This window comes from Phyllostomus discolor, chromosome 4, assembly GCF_004126475.2.
Source record: "Phyllostomus discolor isolate MPI-MPIP mPhyDis1 chromosome 4, mPhyDis1.pri.v3, whole genome shotgun sequence".
Classification (NCBI taxonomy): domain Eukaryota; kingdom Metazoa; phylum Chordata; class Mammalia; order Chiroptera; family Phyllostomidae; genus Phyllostomus; species Phyllostomus discolor.
Genome location: NC_040906.2, coordinates 198,842,015 through 198,867,068, shown reverse-complemented (window position 1 = coordinate 198,867,068; position 25,054 = coordinate 198,842,015). Strand labels below are relative to the sequence as shown.

Below are 25,054 nucleotides of genomic sequence, written 5' to 3'. Positions count from 1 at the left end.
CCTTAGGAACAATCCCATTTCTTACAATAGCCCGGGGGCCAACCCTGAGGAATCACTTCTGTAAAGTCTTTTAAAGAGCCCTAGTTGTGTTGAGGCAACCCCCTACCCCCACTGTTCCAGGAATTAGGGGAGCTCTTAAGGCTAACGGGGATTCACAGGATCAAACGCAATGTGGTTTTTCAATTAGCCTACTTTATGGGATTGCCTCTGTGCTCATTAATTAAAAGCTAAATTGTTTGTATTAGAATATAAGGAAAAATACAGGGTTGAGTTAGAACTAGGCTTGAGTACTCACTATCCTGTTGTAGGGAAGTGACACACTGGGTCCTAATTTAACCAGTTGCGGACTGTTACTCCACCTGTGGTCTCCAAATAGGAGTGTCAGAGTGAAGTGTCTCTTAAGACAAGTGTGTCAACCTCATTCCAGGCTAAAATAATTTTAGGACTGTATAAATGTAACTACCCCTTAACTGTTAAGGAGTTGAAATTACATTCGGCCCTTTGAAGGCAACCATGAGGCCGATGTGGCCCCTGGTGAAAATGAGTTTGACACCTGTCTTCAGAGGTCAGATGCAACTCTTCTCTGTTGTTAAAATTTTTCATGTTATTAAGCAATGCTCAAGTTTGCAAAGTTTTATGAGATTACAGAGTAGAGCGCTGTAAAGATGCCAGTTATATTTCAATACCAAGAGATGGGTTTGATTTCTAAGCTGTGACATTAAAAAAAAAAATCATTGCCCTGGCTGGTGTAGCTCAGTGGATTGAGCGCAGGCTGCGAACCAGGCATCGCAGGTTCGATTCCCAGTCAGGGCACATGCCTAGATTGCAGGCCATGGCCCCCAGCAACTGCACATTGATGTTTCTCTCTCTCTCTCCCTTCCCTCTCTAAATCAATCAATCTTTTTAAAAAAATCATTATCTTGACCACCATGCCACCCCCAAGTCCTGGCCACCTTAGCCAAAACCTGTTACCACTTCAAAGGAGGTGATCTAAATCTCATCTGTCTCATAAATAAAAGTAGGCCCCAGATCATTTTTCTAATTCCAGCGATCTAGGCTGGAGATGATAAGGAATTATGCAAGGTTGTCCAGCAGATGCATTTCCAGAATCACACTGGACATGAAGTCCCGTAAACTTGAAGTTACTGGACACATTGTGTGCAGGTTCCAGACTCTTACTGCTCTTTGGATACTTGGAATCCTTGGATCACATCCATTTCCCTTTTTTAAGACTTTATTTATTTATGTTTAGACAGAGGGGAAGGGGGAAGAGAGGGAGAGAAGCATCACTATTTGGTTGCCGCTCGCACGCCCCCTACTGGGGACCTGGCCCTCGACCCAGGCATGTGCTCTGGCTGGGAATTGAACCAGTGACCCTTTGGTTCACAGGAAGGTGCTAAATCCACTGAGCCACACCAGCCAGGGCTCCATTTCCCTTCCAGTAGAGTAGGGTAAGGGGTTTAACTCAAGTTCTGTTGTTGGTAGGGATTTCAAGTATGTCTGTGTGACTATCCAAAAACAGTATATAACAACGCTGTGTTCATTTTGGGTTTGGGAGGCCAACCAGAGATTTAATAAGATTCCAATTCAAGGGGCCCCTGACCCAAAAACATTAAGAATCGGAGATAGAGATTTCTGTGAATTCATACATACCCCAAGTACATTTCCCAACTCCCACGATGCCCTGTGGACAGTGTCACAAAGGGATGGCTAAGTAGTTAAAAGCATAAGTTAAATAGATGACGAATATCACAGCAGGAAAGAGAAAAGCAATCGAAACTGAATTAAGGTGAAATTACAGAAAGAAAATCCATGGTATTTGATTAGGTTGCATTTTATTTAGATAAATGAAAATCTGCCTCCAAACAGAACTAGGAATCAAATATTGTCTCAGGTTAAAGAAAACTGCTAAGCTTGAAGCTTACACTGAAAGCTAAAATTTTCAGCCCTTGACTATCTGTAGCTCCAAACATCAAAGGAAATTTCTGGAACAAAGTACATGTATACAGAGAGGCAACTTGTGGGTACCATTAGCAAAATAACCTGAAGGGGAACATTTTATAGTCCTCGAATTACAAGAAGTGGCGAGAGGTCACAAGTCTTGCATTGCTTTCTGTTGTACATGATCCCACAGTAATGCCAGAAACAGCAAAATTTAGGCACTTGCTCCAATTTCTGCAGTTGACATGATTATTAGGAACTTCGTGAAGTTAACAGTAGCGTCCGAATTATAATACGGAACTGCATTTCATGCTACTGTTCATAGCATTCCTCTTGTTAGTAAGACAGTGTTGCTAACGGACAGACGTACAGAGCTTGCACGGAAGGAATTACAGAAGTAACCCAGGGCACATCCAGATATTAATTAGTGCGAGAGGCACTGTCGCAGAGAAGACCAGCTTTGGTGATGACCTGGTTGGCCACGTGTCAAACAAACGGGATGAAGTGGCAGGATGGATATTAAACAAACAACCAAAAAAAAAAAAAAAAAGAGAAGAGAAAAGAAAAGAGCATCTGTTCACCACAATCTACAAAAACCTTTTAATCTGTTCAAAATAGCACAAAGTTTCTTCCTGCAACACAGAGGAAGTCAACAGGGCAGCTATCACGAACTCTTTACAAATTGCTGTCATCTCCAATACTTTTTGGCTCATCTTCAAAAATGGACACTAGCACTTTTTTCTTGAAAGTCTCAAGTTCACAAAAGAAGCTATTTAGATCAGAGGACTTTTTTTTTTAATTTGGGGATTTTGAAGTTTAATAATTAAGGCTATTATACACCAGAGGAGCTCCTGAAAGCAAATTCAGTGCTTTCCAACCACAAGGTCCTCTGCACGGTGAGGAGGTGTCTTTCTACTATAGCCAATTCTTGTGGTAGTCAGGTTGTTGGTATAACAGAAACTACTCTCTGGTTTTAACAGCAAATTTTCTTTCTCGGTAAGACTATTTTAGACTGTCTAGACTGTTATGCTTTAAAATCACTAATTGGCCACTGAAATTAAGTTCTCAGACTGGAGGGCTGAGTTTGAGTAAACTTTGTAAAAAAATATATATGCCAGGCCAGTTTTACATGTGAAAAAAGTGGAATTTTATGGTAGACAGGTGACTGTTCTTCATGTGGCAATGCTTTGACGGAATCTTTTATATATTAGCAAGAATCACGAATCACTTTAACATTAAAAAAAAATCCCCAGATAGATCACCTGTCAGGCATGGCATTTTTACTATTAAGCCTTCTTAAAATTTCTTTCTAGAAACATTAGTCATTAACAAATACCAATGCCGAAAACTGACCTTTCCCGGAAGACCCCACCAGGTGGCAGCATTGTAACAGCACTGTCCCTCTGAAAAGCCCCGCGTTCATCCTGGTGTATACAACCATCTGCTGACTTCCTCTGAACATCAGCCCGAACCGGTATGAAGTGGTAACATCATACAGAGGCTGCATGAGAAACTTCTAACTCATACTGCTTTCAGAATGCAGTAAACCTATGTCCCAGGCTTCCTAGTAGCTAATAAAACCAGCAAATCTCGGTGAAGCACATGTTTTATTTAAATCAGTTGTCAAAGCACAATTTCTGGAGATGGACATAATGCAACATTGTCTTAAAAGAGCGGGCACAGATATGGCACAGACACCATCCAGCATCTATCAAAATACCAGTCGTAAAGAACCAGACTTGCTTCGTGCTGTGTGTAAATGGGTTCCAGCATCTAGGAGTAGAATCAAAAACTTAAAAAAACAGTCAATTCTTTTCTTAACAGTATGAAAAACAGATCTCTACTTTGCATCAGGATTAAGCACACTCATCTGTCCAAAACAAGCATAACAATTAGGAGAAAAGACTTAATGTGCAACTGAAAAAAAACTTGCAACTTCCACTGGGCCAGGAAGAAAAATTTCACAGTAACAATGGAACATTCTGTATGTTTCCAAAAAAAAAAAGAAAAAGAAAAGAAAAGCTTTTTATTTTTAGCACTGTGCATAGTAGGAAAGTGACCAATCTCAGAGTAATACTAATCATGGACCTAATCCTTAGTGAATTTTATAGTAAGAGCTGTAGTATCTGATCAGGAATGTTATTTCTAGGAAGCTGTTTTCACAGGTCGTAAAAGAAGCTCCCCAAAGCTCCACTATGGCCGCGTGCCCCGTCAGTATTGTGTGATACAAGAGAAATGTGCTACACTGCACATTTCCTTAAACGTTAAGAAAAAAATATACAATAGATACAGGAAGAGGATTACTTAAAACATACATATAAATACATAAAGAATGATACTCCAGTTTGAGACGTGGAACTAGGTGTTTCCAACTCCAGTTCCAGGTGTAGAACACAGGACCTTAAATGAGAGACACTACGCGGAATCAAGGGACAGCCAACAGGGTGGTCTTGAAGGGAGGAACTGTGAACCGGCTGGAGCTCCCGATGAAGCCTCGGGATTGTCGGGGTTCCCTCGGAACGAGACCAGTCCATGCGCCTGTTCTTCAGTTGTCCAAGGTCTGGAGGTTGCTCTGCGGTCTTAGCAGCAGCGTTCACTTTCTTCCACCACTTGTTCTCCTCGTTCTGGTCTCGCAAGTACATGAGGGTAACTGGAGGGGCGGGAAAGATTCAAACGTGAGTAAAATGCCCTTTTTTCCTCCCTCCTCATTGACTTCACCACAGAGTGGTCGTGCCAGTGAGCTGCGGTCCCTGGGGACCCCCACACCACCCTTTCCTTCTACAGGAAAGCAGGAGGGTGAGGGTCCACACCTGCTCCGTGACCTCACAACCTATGCCTGCGGTTCACGGAAGGAGTCAGGCTCATCACCTGCATGCTGGATTTTTTTCTTTTATTGTTTGTTACTGCCGCTGAAAAAAATTCACTTTTCTTCCTAAAAAATTCAGCTGACTAGTCAGTACTGGGCTGACTGAGCACAGCGTATTGCTTAGATCTTTGGCCAGACATGCACACAAATGCACACTTGTGCACATGCGGGCCTTTGTTTTCTTCGAAAGCAGTCACATTGGGGGCAAAGTGAAATCATTATTTTCACAAAGCCTGTATGACTGAATGGCATTTCAATGAGGAAAAAAAAAAGAAACGATCTAGTCTGGTTGATAGCTCAACCAGAGCTATCTGGTCAACTAGATCAACCAGATCTAGTCTGGTTGATAGCTCTGTATAAAATCATAATTATTTGAACTCTTGCATCCCTTACAACAAATCTGCCATCAAATGGCATTAATGAAGAAACAATTATTTTAGAGGAAAAGGAAGCTTACTTACGTGACGTTTTAGGATTCTGTGAGTTCTGGGGCCGCCGGCTGCCTCTCTGGTTTCTGGGTTTCCTCCTGGGTGTGTGTTTCGATCTCTGTTTCTGACTCGCTCTGCCCGTTTCCATCCTGAAATTCTACTTCCTTCTCTTTTAGTTTTGGCCCATTTGCATCGGCGGACTCTTTGGTTAAGGCTCCCGAGGCCTCGGTGTCTTCCAGGGCTGAGGTATGGTTCTCGGGGTAATCGGCAGCATCACCGTTTTCATCTTCCTGGGATTCCGACCGAGGCTTCTCTGTTCTTTCTCCCAAGCCGCCTCGATCACCATCTTCCCGCACAGATCTGGTTCCAGGGGCTTCTCTCTTTTCCCGGGTTAACAGAATTACCTCTGCAAGCTGCTGGTCGCTAACACGGGAACCTTCGACCTCAAGAGTCATGACCTCTTGGGGAGCCGCATTCACATCTTTGGAAACATCTGAGCACGTGTGTTCCGCGGCGGTCAGTGCGGACCCCTCTTTGGCCGTGGTAGTTTGTGTCTCGCCCTCTGCGGAGACCTGAGGTTCCCTTTCTTCTTTTTCAATGCTCTGTTCAGCTTCCAGGTCGTCCGCTTGTATCAGCAGAGCCGGTGTCTGGCCATCTGTGGCTGTGTCTTCTGTACTTGCTAACCGGTCAACGGCTGTTTGAATTACGTTTTGCACAAGTTTACGGCTCTCGGTCGTAAGTTGCAAAATCTCCTTTTCAGCCTTTAAATCTTCCGTTTCATTCACTCTGACTTCCTGACAGATAACCTGCTCGTGGTCTTCACCCGACCTCCCTTTCCGTGATGGGGTTTCATCTGCTTCCGGGTCAGCACTGATGCCTTTTTCAGGGGCAGCAGGTACTATCACTGGGACTGATTCTGCCTGAGACTCATTCCCCGTGGGCACGGCATCTTCCCCTGGCTGAACAATGAAGTCTTCTTTTTCAGAGGACTCTTCTGCCTCTTCCAAATGTGCTTCTGCAGGCTCCAGGGTTCCAGGTGTTTCTAAAATCTTGACAGTTTCTCCTAAGACCTTCTCCTCCACTGTTGCAACTGTTAGAGGTAATGATGTCTCAGAGCTTTGAACTTGAATTTCTGTGCAGACTGCTTCCTTTTCAACCAGCCAAAAAGAACTTTCTTCACAACTGATAACTTCCTTTTCCCCATCTACGATGGTTACGTGAACTGTCTGGACCAGCTGTTGACTGTGCACTTCAACTGGTTTTGGCTCGAGTTTCTCTTCACCCTCTGGAGCTGGCTTTGCTTCCATTTCCTCCCTTTCTACCTGAACTACCACCTCCCCCCCCTCTGGGGTTGGAAGAAACTGAGTGTGACTCTGGCGTTCAATACTATCATTCTCTTGAAATTCGGCTTCTTCAGTAACTTCACCTTGAGGGACAACTTCACGGACCTTTTTCCGACTGGCTGTTATTTCTGTGTCTGCAGACCCTCCAAGTCCTTCAACAACAAATGGTACGTCCTTGATTTCGTCATCAGCCAACTGGCTGGCCTCTTGAATCACCACCGTCTTTGAAAGAATGGGTACGGTTTCCACGGATACCTCTTCATCCACGTGCTCTAGAACACGTTCCCTGCGTTCTTCCTGGGATGGAACACCAGAGGGTGCTGGAGGCGTCTCTTTCAGCGCGGGAACTGCCTCTGCTTCCATGACCTGTGACCCTGTGCCAGAGGCCACCTCACCACTCGCGTGGATGTCCACGACTCGGTCTTGCTGTGTGATTTGGAGAGCTTCAGAGTCTGCTACTGGGGTGCTCCCGTTGGTCTCACTGTCTGTGAGAGTTCCAGCTGAGTCAGGGGCAGCAGCCTGCTCCAGTGGAATCTCTGATTTTATCCCAAGCAATGTTGCGGCTGGACAGGTGGTTATAAGCTCGCTGGACTCTACACCCTCTGTGACTTGAGGAACTCTTCTGAAGCGTTCTGGAGTGGCCTGCGCATTTGCCTTCCCTTGTGTCAAATTCTCAGTGTCTGTTTCTTCGACGTGTCCTTTCAACACGACGTCCATCTCTTTCTTCAGACCTGGCACTTGAGACTCCTCTTCTCCTCCTTCCTCCTCCTCTGGTATTTCTGATTCTCCTTTCCACGTTGTCTGAACTGTGTCTTCTGGTCCTGTGGCACCAGGCAGCTGCGACTCTTCCCTAACTTTTCGGGCGACTGCCTGCAGGACCTCTTGGGTTCGCCTGTCCTGGTCTTCCGTGTCTGGCACGCCACCCTCCACCTCCTGGACTGGCGTAGCTTCCTCCGTGGTGTCCGGAGAGTCGGTTAACTGGGAAACGGCCGAAACCATGTCGGTGGTCTCTTCGGCGCCAGACGCTTCCGTTGCTTCTTCAGCACAAAATGCCCCCGTGGTCTCTGCAGCGGTCACGGCTTCGGAAGTCAGTTCCATCTCACTGACGATCGTGTCATCGCTGGCATCCCGGCTCTCGGGCAGAGCTTTGGCAGCAAGGGGGCTCTCCTCTGCCGCGGCCTCTCTCTCAAGCACCTCTCCGCTCGGTGGCTTGTCTTCATCTTCGGATCGCTCGAGGGGTTCGGTCACCGACGCAGAGATCCAGGAAGGCGACCTTTCCTCAATGTCGGCAACGGCCCTCGCCCCATCCACCACGGCCACGGCGACTGTGTGCACCAGACTCTTGCTGAGCTCCTCCGACACGTACACCGCTGCTCCCCTTTGCTCAGGCTTCTCCTCGCTCCCCTGGGCGCCCTGTGCTTCCATTTTCTCCCTTTCCACGGCATCGTACTCGGACAGAGGCACCACGGCGGGGACGTCGGCGTCATCTTCGTGGACTTCGGGTGGCCCCGTGTCCTCAGCAGCGGTTTGGTCTTGTTTCCCGTCTGACCTTTTCTTCCTTCGCCCAGGAATAAATTTCTTAATCGAAACCCAAGACTCCTCCTTCCCAGTTTCAACATCTGCGGCCGAATGTTCTAGACCAGCCCCAGTTACAGAGTCGTCCGTTTTCTCTTCCAGTTTCGACTTCGATTTTTTCCTGGAGGTGACCAGCCTTTTAAAGGACTCCCAGGTGGAGACGCCCTCCCCTTCGGAGGGGCTTCCCGCTGGCTCAGGTGAGGAGCTCCCCTGCCCTTGGTCATGCTCCTGGGAAGCAGCAGGGACCGTGTCTGCTCCTGCTTCTCTGTCTCTCCCTCCGTCATCTGGTTTCTGGCTTTCTCCTGCCGTTGGTTTTGGTGCCCCTTCCTCATCAGAAGAGGATGCTTTCCTTGCCCTTTTCTTGGATGACCCCACGCAGATCAGAGCTTCCCAAGACACCGAAGTGTCCACCCTGCGCTTTGGTTCCTCGGGCTTGGGCTCCTCCCCGTGTCCCTTCCCCTCCTCATGCATCTCGGACGCCGTGCTCTCCGTGGAAGACAGGGTGGCACTCTTCACCTTCTCCAGCTCATCTTCCTTGTCGCTTTCCGACAGCCTTCGCACCCGTTTCTTGGGTGTCACCATCTTTTTAAAAGACGCCCAGGGGGTCACACCTTCTCTCTTTTTCTCTCCGTCGGAAGTCGTCCCTTCCTCGACCTCCCCGTCCTGCTGGGCGTCCGCTAGGCCCTTCTCCAGACACGTGATCTCCTCGGGCTCCTCGGGGGACGAAGCGGAGCTCTCGCCCTTCTGTTCATCTGCACTGTCTGCAGAGTCAGCTACGGCTGCGTGGTGCTCCCCCGACTCTTCATCCCCTCCTCCTCCTCCTCTTTTCACCTTCTGCTTCTTCCCGGAAAGCTTCTTCAAGCCAGTGCTCGTAAAAAGCTTCTTTAAGGGGCTTCCTTGCACCTTCACTCTCTCCTGCGATGCCAGCATTTCGGCCTCACTCACGATGCCTTCAGGGTGCGAGGATGGTTTGTCATCAGGACCTGGTTCGGGCGGCCGGGTGTGGTCCCCCTCGGGGGCCCCCGCTTCTGGAGCCTTCGCCGGCTCTTCCGGGGGTTCGGCTTCCCGAGGCTCAGCATTCGTCTCAGCCCGTTTTTCAGACGGCAAGGACTCTTCTAGTTCTTCTGCCTCGGCTTTCGGCTCCTCCGTTTCCTTCTCTGTAGTGCGGACATGGACCTCTGCAACAATCTCCACTTTTTCATCAAATATTTCGGTTGCTAACGGGGCAGGTTTCTCCTCAGGAGACCCCTGCACTTGACCTTCGGAGGGCAGCTCCACTTTTTCATATTCAGCCGATAACCTGGCATCGCTAGCGCTCTCTGTGGCCCCCTGTGGCTGCGGCTGTGCAGAGGCGGCCAGCTTCTCAGAGGTCTCTTCCATCTTCTCATGTCCTTCTGCGTCTGCTCTTTCTGGCTCTTGCTCCTTTTTCTTCTCCGAAGCTTCCAGCTCCTCCTCCTTCGGCTTCCTGAAGCTGGTCTTTTTGCGCCAGCCAGCCCAACCTTGAGTGAAGAATTTCTTAAAGGGTGATGCCGTTTCGCTGGCCACTGGGCTAGTTGGAGAGTCTGGAGATTTGGCTGGTTCCTTTTCTTGCTTTTCCTCCCCATCTCTGCCCTCCTCCGCCGCTTGACCAGACTCTGCAGGAAGAGAAGTGTCTGTGCTGCTCTGCTCGTGCTTCGTGGTCTCGTCTGGCTTCTCTGTAGACTGTTTCAGTTCACTCTCTTTGGGCGTTGCTTCTCCAGGCTCTGGCCTGGGCTCCTGGTGGTCGCCAGCCCCATCCGATCCTCCCGCTCCTTCACCTTCCTCTTTCCTGACGGTGAGTAGCTGGACTGTGTCAGACTTCTCGCTCTTGTCCTTCTTCACGGTGAATTTAAAGCCCACGAACTTGAACACCTTCTTAAACCCAACGTCGTTGCTCTGGCACTCGGTGGGCTGGGCTAGCTCTTCTAAATTGCTCTCTGGAGAAGGCATCTGCTCGATTATTTCGGGCACTTCCTCCCGCCCTTCCTTTGCGATGTCCTGAGCAACTGCTGAGTTGGCAGCCATCTCCTTATCTGGGTCTCTTTCGTTCACATCTTCAGAGTCTCTCTGTCCAACTATTAACAGAAACAAGAGAAGGGTGGGGGCGAAGAAAGGATAAAATCATTACAAGTCAAGAAGACTAAATATTTTATTTTTAAAAAAGATTTTTTATTTATTTATTTTTAGAGAGGGAAGGGAGGGAAGGAGGAAGAGAGACAGAGAGAGAGGGAGAGAAAGAGAGAGAAACATCAATGTGCAGTTGCTGGGGGCTGTGGCCTGCAACCCAGGCATGTGCCCTGACTGGGAATCGAACCTGCGATGCTTTGGTTCGCAGCCCGCACTCAATCCACTGAGCTACGCCAGCCAGGGCAAGAAGACTAAATATTTTAAAACCAAAACAAATTACCACTTTCTTTAATGTCAGGCAATTCTAGGCCAGGTACGGGTCTTATCAGTATCTGTCACTGTCGACAGATTAGGCAGTGTCTACTCCTTTCAGATGACCTTTAAAAAAATTCAGGTTCAAAGGTACTACTATGCTCTTTCTGTTCCCAGTAAAGTTGACAATATCAACTATTAAAAACTAGTTAAATATGAGTAGCCACAGCATCACCAGGGGCAGGCCAACCAGACAGCGTATGTTACAATGCAAAGTGGCATCATCACATACCACATCCACAATCTAGAATCTATCCAGTTTTAGACATAACTGCCACTTTGCAGAAAATACAGGGTTGGAGAAATAAGCAAATAACGACACAAATAAGTGTATCTAGACAAACGTAAAGGAGGGGCATTTGGTGTAGTCACTCGTCTGATCTCTAACATGTCCCCAAAAGACACTGGAGCTCCCTGGGAAATTCTGGGCTGCGTCAGGGAAGGCACAGGGAACACTTGAGCGTAACAGGGAAGAGATGCTCAAAAGCTGGGGGGGGCGTATCCAAAGGACACAGGGGCCAGCTTGAAGGGGCTCCGCTGGCCAGACTCTGACGCTCAAAAAGTAATAGTGACTGACAGTGATGGGTTACAATGCACTAAATTAAAAAATAAATAAATAAATCCACACATCAAAAGTAATACTAAAAAAAAGTAAACAGCAGCAGGGATTATGTCTTTATGAAAAAATACCAATCCATAAATTTAGACCTAACTTTCCTTTTGATCCTTATAGTCATTCTACTGCATCAGGAATTAAAGATTACTTTAAATGCATTTCCATGGCCTGCAGTACTTCTTACAAATTTCCCCAAATCATAAAAATACCCATGAGAGAACGTCCATAAACACTTCTAATGCAACACAAGAGGTGTGGCCTTTTTTAAAAGGTGCATGATATCACTGGAAGTACACCAGAGACAGAACTGGAACCCCAAAAACAAGCTCCATTCTACTGCAATTTCACTAGCAATGAACACAAACACAAATTTCGTGCCAGCAAGCATGAGGTGAAAACAGTCATTAACTAACCTTTCTAGAATTCATTAGAACGCAGTGTCCCTGCGCTCACAGAGTGGGAGGAAACAGGTACTAATCACACCCTCCCCCCACCTCCAGCCCCTCCTCCTTCCTTCCAGGTACCCGAGTCTGTGTTTCGATTCGCATCACTTTTTCTTACCTTCTGGGATGACTGCAACGTTTACAGTCAAAACTGGGGAAACAAAGATGAACAGCTAGCAATGGGCAGAACAGAACAGCTACTGAGAGTGTCGTACAGCTTAGCAAGATTCAGAAATTCTCTTTATATAGTGATGTATGGGCTGAATACATTTTTTTTAATGGTATATAGGATCACAGAAAATTTTTAAATCCTGTCAACTGGTCTGTGGCCTCCCTTGACTTAAGTAATCCTAGGAGCTACTCTTGGCACAATGCTCTTCCAGACGGGCCCCCACGGGCCCAGCCGGCGCCGCCGCGCTTTGCACAAAAACGGGACAAACCAAACTCAGCCCTGATTTCAGCTCCGCTTGCCTTCTGCACCCGCGGGACCCGTGCAGACCTTACAGAGACGCCGTGCTTCCTAAAATACCACTTTGATCACATCAGGAAGCTGTCGCACATCTTTAATGCTTGCAGGGCATAGAGGGAAGCCTTCTAAACTACCTAGACTGGAAGCCAAGGCTTACATTAGGTTGTGACATAAAAGCCAGCTATGAGCACACACATGCACATTACAGGCAGGTATCCTGCCGCGAACCGCGTGCGATCACGAGGCTACCCGCTCATCTTGGAAGCCGCGCGGAAACCTAAACCTAGATTCTACTCATTATGTGGCTGCACCGACCCTACGTTGCATCCGGAATAGCAATGCTGGCTCCATCTTGTCCCACATCACCCATTTTGCTGACCTCCCGGCTCTCTAGTGAGAGTACCTTTCTGGCCTTTGCTAAAGTCTAGCAATTTTTTGAGATTCTAGTAGCATGGTCTATCTCTGCTTCCAACACTAACCAACCATCAGCAACCCTCAAAGCTGCGGCGCTCGCAAGGTCTCCGGGGTAAATTGCCGGTAGGGGGGCGGGGGGGGGGGGGGGGGCGCGCTACTCACAGCAGAGGTTACTCCACCAGGGCATGGTGTGTGTTGTGGGGCAGGGGCCGCCCTACAGAGGCCCCAGAGGCCCAACCGTCTCCCCACTGCAGCCCCATCGCTGGGTGGAGACTGGTGGCTGCCAGTGGGCCGCGCTGCCGGTGGGAACGCCCCCTAGGGGTTACCAAAAAGGTACGTCACAGAGGGCGCAATCCCAAGCAAGCTTGCAAGGCGAAGCGTCCAGGCGGCCCTGTGCATCCCCCCAAGAGGGGTCCGTGTTCAAACGCAAGCACCCTGGAGGCTGGCAGCTGGGCCTACCTAAAGGACCGCCACACTGCCGCTAAACCTCACTGCCACTGGGCTCGGGAACTGCCTCTCTCTCTCAGCCGCACTACGTTAAGCGGAGCATTGACGGAGCATGTGCCCAAAACCCTCTCCTCTCAGAGCTGTAAGTTCACATTCAGTAGTAGACACCAAAACCTGCAATGCACGGCAGGAACCTGCGCATGCTTTCGTTAGGTTGCAAGAGCTTCCATTTTTTGAGTATTAATTAGCACAAAACTGGGACCTCGCGCATGTTCCCATTACAAAGTTATCATGTGTAGTTGTGCAGTCTTAGAACTTGAAGGCAGAGCTATAATGGTCCCTCCAACTGGTTTACAGGGGGATACACTGACTCAAAAATTCCCCACACTGTGGGGAGTGCAGAATGGCACAGTCATTTGAGAAGACAGTTTGGCAGTTTCTTATAAAACTAAACACTCTTTTACCACAAGATTCAGCCATGATACTTCTTGATGTTTACCTAAATCAGTTGAAAACTTATATCCACACAAACATGCACACAGATGATTATAGCAGCTTTATTTATAACTGCAAAAACGTGGAAGCAACCAAGATGGCCTTCATTAGGTGCATGAATAAATGATGGTATATCCAGCTAATGGGATATTACTAAGTGATGAAAAAACAGCTATCAAGCCATGTAAAGATACGGAGAAACCTTAAAATGTATATTATATAAGTTAAAAGAGCCCATCTGAAAAGGTTACATGCCAAGTTGATTCCAAGTACACAAAATTCTGGGAAAAGGGAAAAAGTATGGAGACAGCGAAAAGATCGGTGTTGAGGGGGGAGGAAGGAGGAAGGATGAATAGGCAGAGCACATGGGATTATTCGGGGAAGCAAAGCCACTTTGTATGGTGCTGTGAAACCCACAGAATGAGCGACACCAACAGTGGTCTCTGGGGTAAGCCGTGGACTGTGGGTGACGCTGATCTATTTGCCAGTGGGGGAGTTCATCCGCCGGAACCCCTGTACCACTCTGGTGGGGGCGTGCGAGAAGCGGGGAGCACAGAGGAACTCTCTGTCCTCTCTGCTCATTTTTGCTGTGAACCTCACAACTAGTTAAAAGATAAAGTTTTTTTTTAAAGGCCATATGACATGACCAGTGTCATACGGTCGGTGTGTGACATCTCCAGAGAGCCAAAGACTGACAGAAGAGCAAAATACAAAGTTTATCATTTTAAAATAAAAATTACTTCCATAGTTCTCAAAGTGTTAAAATTCAAATTTTCCATAAATCATGATAACTTCTTATAATTTGTAAATGCCACTTATGACAAGAAAAAGTACTTAGACATGTCAACTCCCACACCTCAATGGGAAAACTGCTATTTGTCCGATGTGACAGCAACTTAAATTCCATTTCAGTGTAAAGCGCTGGGTTGTTTTTTTTTTCATGGCTGTAGTCATGCTTTTAAAAAGGAAAGGAGCCCTGGCTGGCGTAGCTGAGTGGATTGAGCATGGGCTGCGAACCAAAGTATTGCAGGTTCAATTCCCAGCCAGGGCACATGCCTGGGTTGCAGGCCATGACCCCCAGCAACTGCACATTGATGTCTCTCTCTCTCTCTCTCTCTATCTCCCTCCCTTCCCTCTCTAAAAATAAATAAATAAAATCTTTAAAAATAAATAAATAAAATTAAAAGGAAGGGAAAGAGGAAAGGAAAAAGGGGAAAGGAAAGGGAAAGGAAAAAGGAAAAAAGGAAAGGAAAGGAAAGGAAGACAGGACATACATCCTGCCCACCCGCTCACAGATTGGAAAGGTCACCTGACCATCGTTTCTGCGGCCATCATGGTGGAGACCGGGTAAAGCCACAATCAATGGGGACTAAATGGGAATAAGGCAGAAGGTAGGGACAGGGTATCTACATGCTTCACAGCAGAAAGGGTGGAGGAAACCTACTTATATAGCAGATGGAAAAAAAAACAAACAAGAATTCAACATCCACCTATGACAGACAGACGGACATTGGGTGCCAAACACCCTGAAAAGGACAGACCCGTGGCTGAGAACGCACAACCGGAATTGAACCAGGAGAAAACAAACACCGTATAAGGAATGCGTGGGAATGGGGAAAATACGAGATGCTTTGAACAGTCGATGTTTTAAAAGATAAATGCGATGGAAATGTTCCAGATTAAAAGATGCTAAAGAAGATAACATATCATCCCTGACCGGAGGATGGATCTCGTAGTGCAAGGGGGAAGGTTAAAAAAGGGATTATTAGATTAACTGGTAAAACGGAAATAAGGATAGAAGGTTCTTTTAAAGTATTGTGGTATAAATTTATAAGATGGATAACTGCATTGTGGCAATATCTCTGTTCTTAGGAAATACACGTAAAGAACTGGGGAGTTGAGGAGCACGATGCATACGCCTCACCTCCCATGGTTCAGAAAATTTTGTCTCATGCTGGTTCTGGTCTTTGTTTTCTTTCCCAGCGTAGAGAGTGAATGATGAAGCAAATGAGGTAAGTGTTTTTCTGACAGCTGCATCTGGATGTTCCAGGGACTGTTTTTATGCCTGCAACTTTCCGTAAGTTTGAAGTTACTGTTTTTTTAAAAAATCGCTCAGAAGGGTAAACAAGTATAGATAATGAAAATACAGAAAACAAAAACGGAGAGGGTGATGATTCGCCCTGCCCAGTTTCAGAGGTCACTGGACCCTTGCCTCACATTGTAGAACATGGAATAAATGTTGTCAATGGGCTGAGTAATCGAAAACCTACTCTCCCCTTACCCACCAGCCCCCAAGAAAGACAAAATTCAGACAGAGGGGGGAAAGGGTTAAAGGGCAGGTGTTCTGGAGACAGACTGGTGTTTCGGTTTCAGTTGCGCCACCTCTCAGGACAGGGCCCTTGGACCAAATTTCTTCAACTTTCTGTTCTTCGTGTCCTCACCTGTAAGGTCACCTCTGGTACATCCTACAAAGACTTGTTAGGAGGATGAACTACCAGTCGGTCATCTATAATAATAATAAAACAAAAAGTACACTTGTTCTTTTTTTCCTTCATTGTTTTCTTGAGAACAGAACTATTTCTTTTACAATCTTTTTACCAATTCCAAAAAATTACCTATGTAAATTATAGGAGATTTTAAAATACAGAAAAAGGGAGGGTGGAGGGAAGCTCATCGGTGGGGCTGTGAACTGAGTGCATTTCGTCACTCCACCACAGTCCCTTGGGAAGGTCCGAGACGGGCCAACAGCGGCCCCTATAGGGCGCTCCCTGAGTTGCGGGAGGTGAGCTCCCAGAGAGCAGGCCTCCGTGAGAGGGTGGGGGAAACAAAAAATACAGAAAAAGGGAGTAACGTCCATAAAGACAATGCCCAGAGATAATCACTATGCATATTCGAATTTCCTTCTTAGTTTTTCAACAGACTTAGAACCTGATATAATGGTTGCATAATTTATTTTTACAACCCCTTACTGTTAAACAATCTGCATCGGTCCAATTCTCTCTGTCACCCTGTGTCCAAAACATTCACGCATATAAAATCCTCGTCCAGAACCCTTGAATGATCCTGAACAGAAGAGGGCAGCAGCGAACAGCTTTCGGCTCTCCCCGCCGGAAGCCCACAACCTTCCTAGACCTTCAGGACAGGCAGACCCTGCGGAAATCCACCAAGACTTCAAGTTCAGGCGTCCTTTTAAATTCTCCAAGTCGAATGCCATAGTGCACGTATCTTTACCTCGGTGTCTCCCAATATAAACATTTCAAGGGGGAAAGAACAACACAGGCACCCCTCTCGTCTCTTCTCGCACCCTGTGAAGATCTAGATTCTGTAGTGCATTTTGCACAGTGCCGGTCAGCTGTGGCTGCAGCCCTCTTTTCTATGTTAAAACTCCCTCCTCACTTCCACATCCCACGTACACACCCAAGTCAGCCCCCATTTCCCAGGCGCTGGCTGAGGGCAGAGGTCTCCCGGCAACCCCTGTCTGTCCCACCCATGTTCTTAGTCTGTGGTTCGCAGGAGTCTTTCTTTAAGGTATTTTTATGTGCTGTGTGCACGCTGGTTCTGAGGGAGTTACAGAGCATAGCTGGGTGAGCACACGGAGTAAAAAAGAGCAGGTAGGGCCACAGGTAGGAGAAAACCAAGCCAACGGGTTTGGCTACCGGGAGTCAAGGCAATAGCAGGTGAGGGACACGAGGCCGGGAACAGTATGTCCTGGGAAAGACAGGCCAGTGGTCCCCTGCCCAGTAGAACGCATTCATAACCGCACTTATTAAACGTTCTATTAATAACTGTACTTTTACATGACTTCAAACCCTCTCTGTTCTCATCTGACACACTGGCTCCCTACAGAATTCTTATGTGCCTTAGATTTGCTGGGTTAAACAGGAGGAAGAGAGTCACAAACCTTGATTCTAAGCATCGCCGATTTAGGGGTGCACTTTCTCGGCACCCTAAAGTCCTACAGAAACAACTGGGTTTTTTTTAGAGTGGGCCTTTCTGACACAACATACGATCATTACTCATTCGGGACTTTGAATTACCCGGCCATTTTGCTATGAATCGAGCAGATCTCTGAGACGCCCCCCAAATGCAAACCTGGTGCTCATTCGCAACGCTGTGGGTTGGCTGGAAACTCGGCATTCTCACCAGGAATGGAAGATGCCAGCAAGTTTGGGTGAGGGAATCAGTCAGTGTGTCAACTGGAAAAGCCCCCAAGAGGCAGAGCTGACAGGTACTGTCACTCCATCTTCATTCACACTGTCCCTGTCAGCCCCTGGTCCTCTTCCCACCCCACAGCCACTTAAAGGGTGAGAAATGCAATACTACAGTCCGCACAACAGTGCACACTCATGGGCACCACGCCCACCACGGTCCTGCCTGGTACATGGTGTGTGCAACATGTTTTTCCACATCAGCCGTCAGTGGCAACATCGTATTATTTATTTATTTTTAGAAAGAGGGGAAAGGAGGGAGCAAGAGGGAGAGGAATGTCAATGTGTGGTTGCCTCTTGCACACACCCCGCACTGGGGGACCTGGCTCACAACCCAGGCATGTGCCCTGACTGGGAATCGAACCAGCAACCCTTTGGTTTGCAGGCCGGCACTCAATCCACTGAGCCATACCAGCCAAGGCAAAACTTTTTCCATTAAAAAAAATATTTATCTATTTAAAGGGTTGCTTCTTTAGTGAACACCTTCACTGAACCCATGTACCTTGACTTCCTTTTTCTGGGAGAAGACTCTAATGTGCCCGCATGTGTCAGCATGTTGAAAACACCGTTTGGAAGCAAGACGATATTTTAAAATACGTACAGACAAGAGGCATTCACTCATTTAGTAGTCTTTGTTTTTTAAAACATGTATTATCTCACTCATTTAATTGTTAAGTTTAGCATGCTAAATAGTACACTCGATCCCAGTGCTCTCCCATCCCCAGGCACATCCAGCGGGCTGGCTTGCAGTGACATCTGGAACTGGTTAACTTTCCCCTACGAGTTGCAGCATTGTCCTGGAATGTCTCCAGGAATTCTCTGCATTCTAAATCCATCCCGCATATCCTACACACCCAGCTCCCCTGGTTCCGAGGCTTGTTAACCACAAAACCTCCAAGGGGAGAGGCTTAACTGGGATTAAAGCTCAGATAAGCAAAGCTCACTACAGGAGCACGCAGGTCCTCACCTGGCCTCCTGTGACGCTCAGTGGTGTTCAAACACCTCACACGCAGTGAGAAAGGGGTCCTGTAGCAAGGTTTTCTACATCTACGCTGCTCTGCAGCTGTGGACCGCAGGAGAAACTTTGTTTTCAGGGTGAAGGGGGTGTGAAACCACCACTGTTTGCAGGGTTGTTGTGAGGAATAATGATTATGGCCACACAGCGGGCACAGGCAGGCATGACTGGATGAAGTTCATGTCCCACACGTTTCTTGACAACTAATCTACACCGTCATGGCAGAAAAAGGCAGCCACGTGAAGGGTAGGTAGGTTCATTTCATCTTGCGAAACAGCTTGCATAGAGAAATGCATTTTAAGTAATCTAGAACTTGCATGAATGCTGAAGGATTCTTTCCTCCCCAGTTTACTTTACATTTAAAGAAGAATGTTACCCAGTTCCTCATGATACTCTGCAGTTAGCTCCCTGGGAGTGAGTTCCCTAATTCAGAAAGTCTTCTTGTTTGTTTTTTGCTGGCACACCATTGGTAAGTGGGTGGGGGAAAGGTCACCTCTTTGATCATGGTCATATCAATCACTTTTCTAGTTTTTAAGCTAAGCTATTGCTAATGTGATGTGAGTGACAGACTTCAAGAAAGGCGATAGTATGTAACATGAATAATCAATCATTTCAAAATTCATGTCCTGTGGCATCCATTTCAGTGTGTGTGTGTGTGGGGGGGAGTCAGTTCCATCAGGGACAGCTTTTCCCAACTTTCAGAAATGAAAGCTCATTCCTAAGTAATTCTACAAAAACGTTATCCTCCCGTTCCCTTCCTATTAATTGTGAAATTTAAATGCTCCTTGCATAATGTAGTACTAGGATTAGGACTAGAATGCCTCACATTTAGGTGAGTAATCTGATACCTAATTACTCCTTAATGCCAATTACAAAAGTCTCCATTGCTTTTCAAGATTCTGACCAACTATTTAAAGACAACTGGCTGTAAAGCTTCCTCATCAGGAAAAGCTGCAGAAAACAATGACTCTTGAAACAATGACTCTTGTCATTGTTTCCTTTTCCACTATGAAATGTTTATGTGCTGTTATAATTTTTGAAGATTTTCTTCCGTGTACTTTCTTATTACCGGGAAAAGTACTACATTTTGTCACATTCTCCCTTGTGACGTCAGTGCAACTCAGAAGGCTACAGACCCAATGCCTTGAGGTTGCCTTAAAAATTGGAGAGCCCTTCCCACCGCTTCTGCTAACGTCTCATTCCACTTGGGTTAACCGAACCAATTTCCAAAAGCCCTCTCAAGTTCCCTAAGTTCAACTCCCAATTGGTGCTAAAAAGGACCACCTTCCTTTCCCCTGACAAACTCAGCATATGACAGATTAACCAAACAGCGAATATAATAAAGGCCAGGCTGCATACACAAAAAGCACCCAGAAAAAACTTTTCATCAGAGAAGCCCCATCCCCAGCTGTGACACCCATAAACCATATTCCCAGGCAGACCCTCTTTGGGCTGGGCATGAAATATGTTTCCTGCACAGAAAAAGTAGTGATCTGCAAAAAAAATGGAAAGTTTTGTTCTTTGATTTTTACATTTTTGTATAGTCTATTTAGTAATAATTTCTAGGTACCATGTAAATGTTCATGTGAGGTAAAGGACAGAAAGTCTACTCCAGTTAATTTGGGGAAGGAATTTTAAGAAGATCTCAAAGTAAACAAGCTAATCTATAGGAAGTGAGAGACATTTTGAGTTTATCTAAACTTTCACATTCATTTAATATTCTATAAGAGGTCAAGGCTTTGCAGGAACAATTATATTGAGAAAAATATTAAGTCCTAGAAATTCTTCTATACTCCGGGCTTTAAAGAAAACATGTAGATTTGGTGAGCAATGATCTCAAATATTTAGAGAACAGCTGGTCTTATAAATTACCAAATGGGGTTTCATTTTCTTGGTGGCAGGAAATGCAAGAGAGAAGGAAAACAGGCAGGTTCCCAAGGAGTCTTGAAATGATAAAAAGCAAGTCAGAGGTGCTTGCTTAATAAGCACAGTCTGCAAGTCTGATATATGTGATTTATATGCTGGAGATATGGATTAAATAATATAACTCATACTCAGCCCGACTTCGAGAGAGCAAGCTTAAGAAGCATACATTTTTACTACGCATTGCCTAAATGTTTCCTTACCTGCTAGCCACCAATTTTACAGTGACTAGGGCTTCACTAAAACCACCACTCAAACCAGTGCAGGCATTTCGGTCCCCTAAATCGCCAAGCCTACCCTTCCTTGAAAGTTCCTAACAAGCATGCAAACGCTGACATTTCTCAAATACAGGAATTCAGTATTTTATGACAGCAAGTGATTAGGCTGTCGCAACCTATTTTGAAATTCCCCCCAACCTAACGTGAACCGATTCAGCTGGTGCAGTGGTCCCACTCCGCGAGGGGAAAGGGGACAGTCCCTAACAAAATACATCCAAGGTCCCCTCTAGGCACAGCATGAAGATTTCCGCACTGACAGAATGAAAACCTTAGGTCTGCCTGGTCCTTGCTGAGCCACAGAGAAAAGGCTCTTCTGATCAAAAGCCAGCACAGTGAGAGAATTACACGCCCAACAGTTGTCCCGCCACTGACCTCGAGGTCCCCACCCAAAGGCAGGTTAGAGGGAAGACTGCGTTTACTCCACCTGCCACGGCCTCGGGGGAACACCGCAGACCTGGCTCTCCCTTACCTGTGATTGTGATGATCCCCAGCATAGTTACCAGCCCCTCCAGGTGAGAAGCGCAGCCGGTCCTGACTCTCCCCTGACGGCTGGCTGAAGCGGCCGGGCTCTTGCCCACCCCGCTCTGTCTCGCTGGGCGGAGGAAGAACTAACTAATCGCCAGCCACCCTGAGCAGGAGGGAGAACCCAAGGTGCCGGGGGAGCCGCAGCACAAAGTGGCCGAGGTCGCCTTTCCCCGCTAATTATAGGAAGACCCACCCTCCGCCCGCGGGCTGGAGCCAGGCCCCGCCCCCGCTGCCGCTAGGGGACTCCGAGTCACGTGTTTCACTTTAAAGGCGGGGAGCCCTCCCTGTAGCTGGTCTGCTAGTGGTCAGCCCGTCTCTGCAGAGAGACCCAAGGAGGGTTTAAGAGTTGCTGGGATGAATTAATGCACAAGAGTCAGCAGCGTTTTTTTATCTAAACCATTACTTCACTCCTGGCACCGATTTAGCTCTGTATCTCAGCTTTTAATATTACTTTAAGGAAATAGCTGCACAGATATTAAATTCTACTGCCCTTTTTAACAGTGTTCTGTATCCTCATGTTTGTTTAAAAGTTGATGAGGTGCAAAACGCCACTCCTTTTTAGCACCTGCAGTGTGCTAAAATATTTTCGCCATCTGTTTGACACACACATCTGTTTGCCAGTCTGAGGGCTGGCACTCTCAGGTGTCCTGTTCCCTGGAACTCTGCAAGGAGGGCTGTTACCAGGCAAACTTGGTGTCTTCAACATCTAATCAAGGCAACTTGAAAAAGCCTAAATACTTGAGCATTACGTCTGTTTGGTTTTTTTAATGGTAAAAGCTACACTTTTAGATCAGACTGTGCCACATTCCAACACACAGACAATATCCCGCCTCGAATTTCCAAGCACCCAGCATGGTGCTTGGATATTCGTGAATTAGTTAGACCCTATGTTAAACACTCAGACAGTTTCAGGCAGCCCTAAATTCTTTCCCACCGAAACTTCAGATGTGTTCTATATAAAGACAAGGTAAAGAGAGTCGGTGTATTCTCATGATTTTGGCACACTCTTTTTGCAGGTCAACCGCTGATGAGGCCAGCTCCATTCTGGCCACCTGGGTTTATTCCCTTCTTTCCACCCTTTTCCTACTATCATTTCATGCCTTGCCTTGATCCCATTAGCTCAAGCTCTTCCTCTCACCAAATAAAAGTAAGGTTTTACTATTTCTCTTTCCTTTAGACCGTGAAGATCTTGTTTACTTCTTCTTGGGAAGCACGGAAGAAGGTGGGGGTCTGGAGTGGACCAGTGTGGTGGGGTGCGAGATTTATCAGAATGATCACTTAGTGAGTTATGTAATGTCTGATCACTGAGGTGTGCACTGGAAACTAATATAATAATGTATGTAAACTGTAACTGAGAAATAAAACAAAATGATTTAAAATAAAAAGGAAAACCCGAGTAGCGGCGTGCAGGCTTGTTATGGCACGGCACGTAGTTGCTCCTTCTTGCCGCGAGGGGGCGCAAAGCACCATATTCAGTTGCCCACAGGCAATCGGATCTTGTTACAAAAATCAGCTTCATCCTCTCGGAGAAACGCCCAGCCTAGCCCTAAGTCCACGAGGGAACAGGAAGTAATGCTCCCCATCCTGCCGCCTGGGAGCAGATTCCCAGAGTGAGCCACTTACCGGACTCCCTAACCTTTTATCTTCCATAAAGGAGTCTTAACTTTGGTTTACAAATTGCTTCTATTAAGAGTGTCTTGGTGTGTGAGACCTGCTGCTGGTCCTATAGTCCCTCCCCAGCCCACATGGCCTAGGGGTCAGGGCAGCCCCGCATTCCTCTCCTACCCACCGCAGCCCGCAGCCCCAGTCCCAGCCCCGCAGAGTCCTGGCTGTGCAGATCTTGGATGAAGCTGACTCCGGAGGCTGTGCTCATGCCCATTCACTGAGTGGTCTGCAGCCGTAGCAAGCATGGCTTAGGGTCAGCCCACACACTGTCCCCAGGTGGAGCCCACACCCTCCCCGGAGCTGTCCAGGAGCCCCTGCTAGAACTAGGCTGACGTCTCAGTTCTCAATTCCTCAACACCAGCTGCTGGGGACAGCACCTGGCTTCCATTGTGCGCCACCTACGAAACACACATGTTCACCTTATGGATGCACCCGCTGGTGATCACCTTGCTTGGCTGCACCACCAGCTCCTTTTCATCCCCAAAGTGTAACCTCTAACAACAGGACAAGCAACAGCTCTTTCCCTGAGAGCTGGACAGGAAGAAACTTCACTAGTCACAAAACTTAGGCCCCCCCCCAAAAAAAACAACACTTAAAAAGGTAACTACTGCTGTTCAGTTTTGCCACTTCAACTTCTCATTTATTTGTATGACATTAGTAAAGACACTAACACATCTGATTTGCTATTCGTAGAGAGGTCATATGGAAAGCTGTTGACTCACTCAGCGGACAGTTCTCCTTTGTTCTCCACCTCTAAGAGTCAGCAAGACAGAGTGTGGGGCAGAGCTGCTCCCTAAGCCTGTGTCTGGGCTTAACAGAGAGGCATCCATCAGGACAAAGGCAGAGTAGAGACGGCACCTAAGGTGAGTATACAATGCAGGCAACTTTCTTTTGCGATCACTCCATTCCATTTGCTTGTTTGTGTTACACCAAAACTTTTAGAGGATGACATCATCACCCAAAGCAAAAGTTATGGGAAAATGTTTACCAATAACATAAATAGACAGATGACAGAATAAGTGTTTTCCCAAAACCTCACGGTGCATGCAACAAATATTTACCAATGTCTTGGTCCGTGTTAATTAAGCTAAGCCCTCAGGGATACAACTGGATGCGGTCCTTGGCCTCGGGGAGCTGTCTTGCGTGGCAGACACACCCAGAGATAGAAGCACACAGACCTCAAAACTTCTAAGCCAGCCTCGGAACAGATGGGGGTGGAGGGGGACCGCCCTGCCTGGGCCCCAGAGGGAGCAGCGTCGGCAAAGACAAGAAGAACATGACATCGAGGGAGCTGTGCGTGAGTTTCTTATAGCTACAAGCTCAGAGTCTACTCAGGGAGACCAGGGGAGAGGAGGGGCGAGATGGAGGTAGTAACTGGAAATGAGATAAATATTCCATGTGAGGCCAGATTATGAAGGGTTTTGAATGGCATCTTTAAAACTTTGTAATGCATACAGTAATCCAAGTAAACAATGGGCAAAGGATCTGAGTAGACATATATACAAATGACAAATGAGCATATAAAAAGATGCCATTAGCCATTAGGCAAATGCAAATCAAAACCACCATGAGTTACGACTTCAGACCCACCAGGATGGGCAGGTTCTGAGCTCAACGTATTTTCAGGTCTCAGTCCCTATGCTACAAACTCAGACAAATACCAGCTAATTGAATTTTATGGTCCAGTTGGACTGGGCATGTTTACACAGACATGGTTATTTAGACTCAAAATCCTCTAGACAAATAGTCTGAAGACTAGTTCCTCAGGGACTGTTGTGATACAACCAAGGATTTAAAAAGCACAGAACAGTTTTTAAAAAGCAAGGGGTAAGTAAGTACTTAAAAACACAATCCAAATTAACAGAAGTATGTATAATAAGTATCATTTCTATCTTTATCAAGTCCACATATATTGATATTCTTTGCTCCTATGTCAATTCTATGTC

At 46.7% G+C, this 25,054-nt stretch overlaps 1 protein-coding gene across 2 annotated transcripts in view; it reads right to left on the bottom strand.

The window, feature by feature from the left end:
• Nucleotides 1–2,869: 2,869 nt before the first annotated feature.
• AKAP12 (A-kinase anchoring protein 12) overlaps nt 2,870–25,054 on the bottom strand; it is a 79,068-nt gene continuing 56,883 nt past the window's right edge. The window contains exons 1-3 of one of the 2 annotated variants that reach the window (XM_036024893.1): nt 21,388–21,627; nt 5,269–10,246; nt 2,870–4,591 (exon numbers count right to left, since the gene is read on the bottom strand). In XM_036024893.1, coding sequence (XP_035880786.1) covers nt 5,277–10,246; nt 21,388–21,412 — 4,995 coding nt within the window. In that variant the 5' untranslated portion in view covers nt 21,413–21,627 and the 3' untranslated portion in view covers nt 2,870–4,591; nt 5,269–5,276. Of the gene's footprint in view, nt 4,592–5,268; nt 10,247–21,387; nt 21,628–25,054 lie in introns of those variants that run through there. The other variant, XM_028510892.2, reaches the window with a different exon arrangement.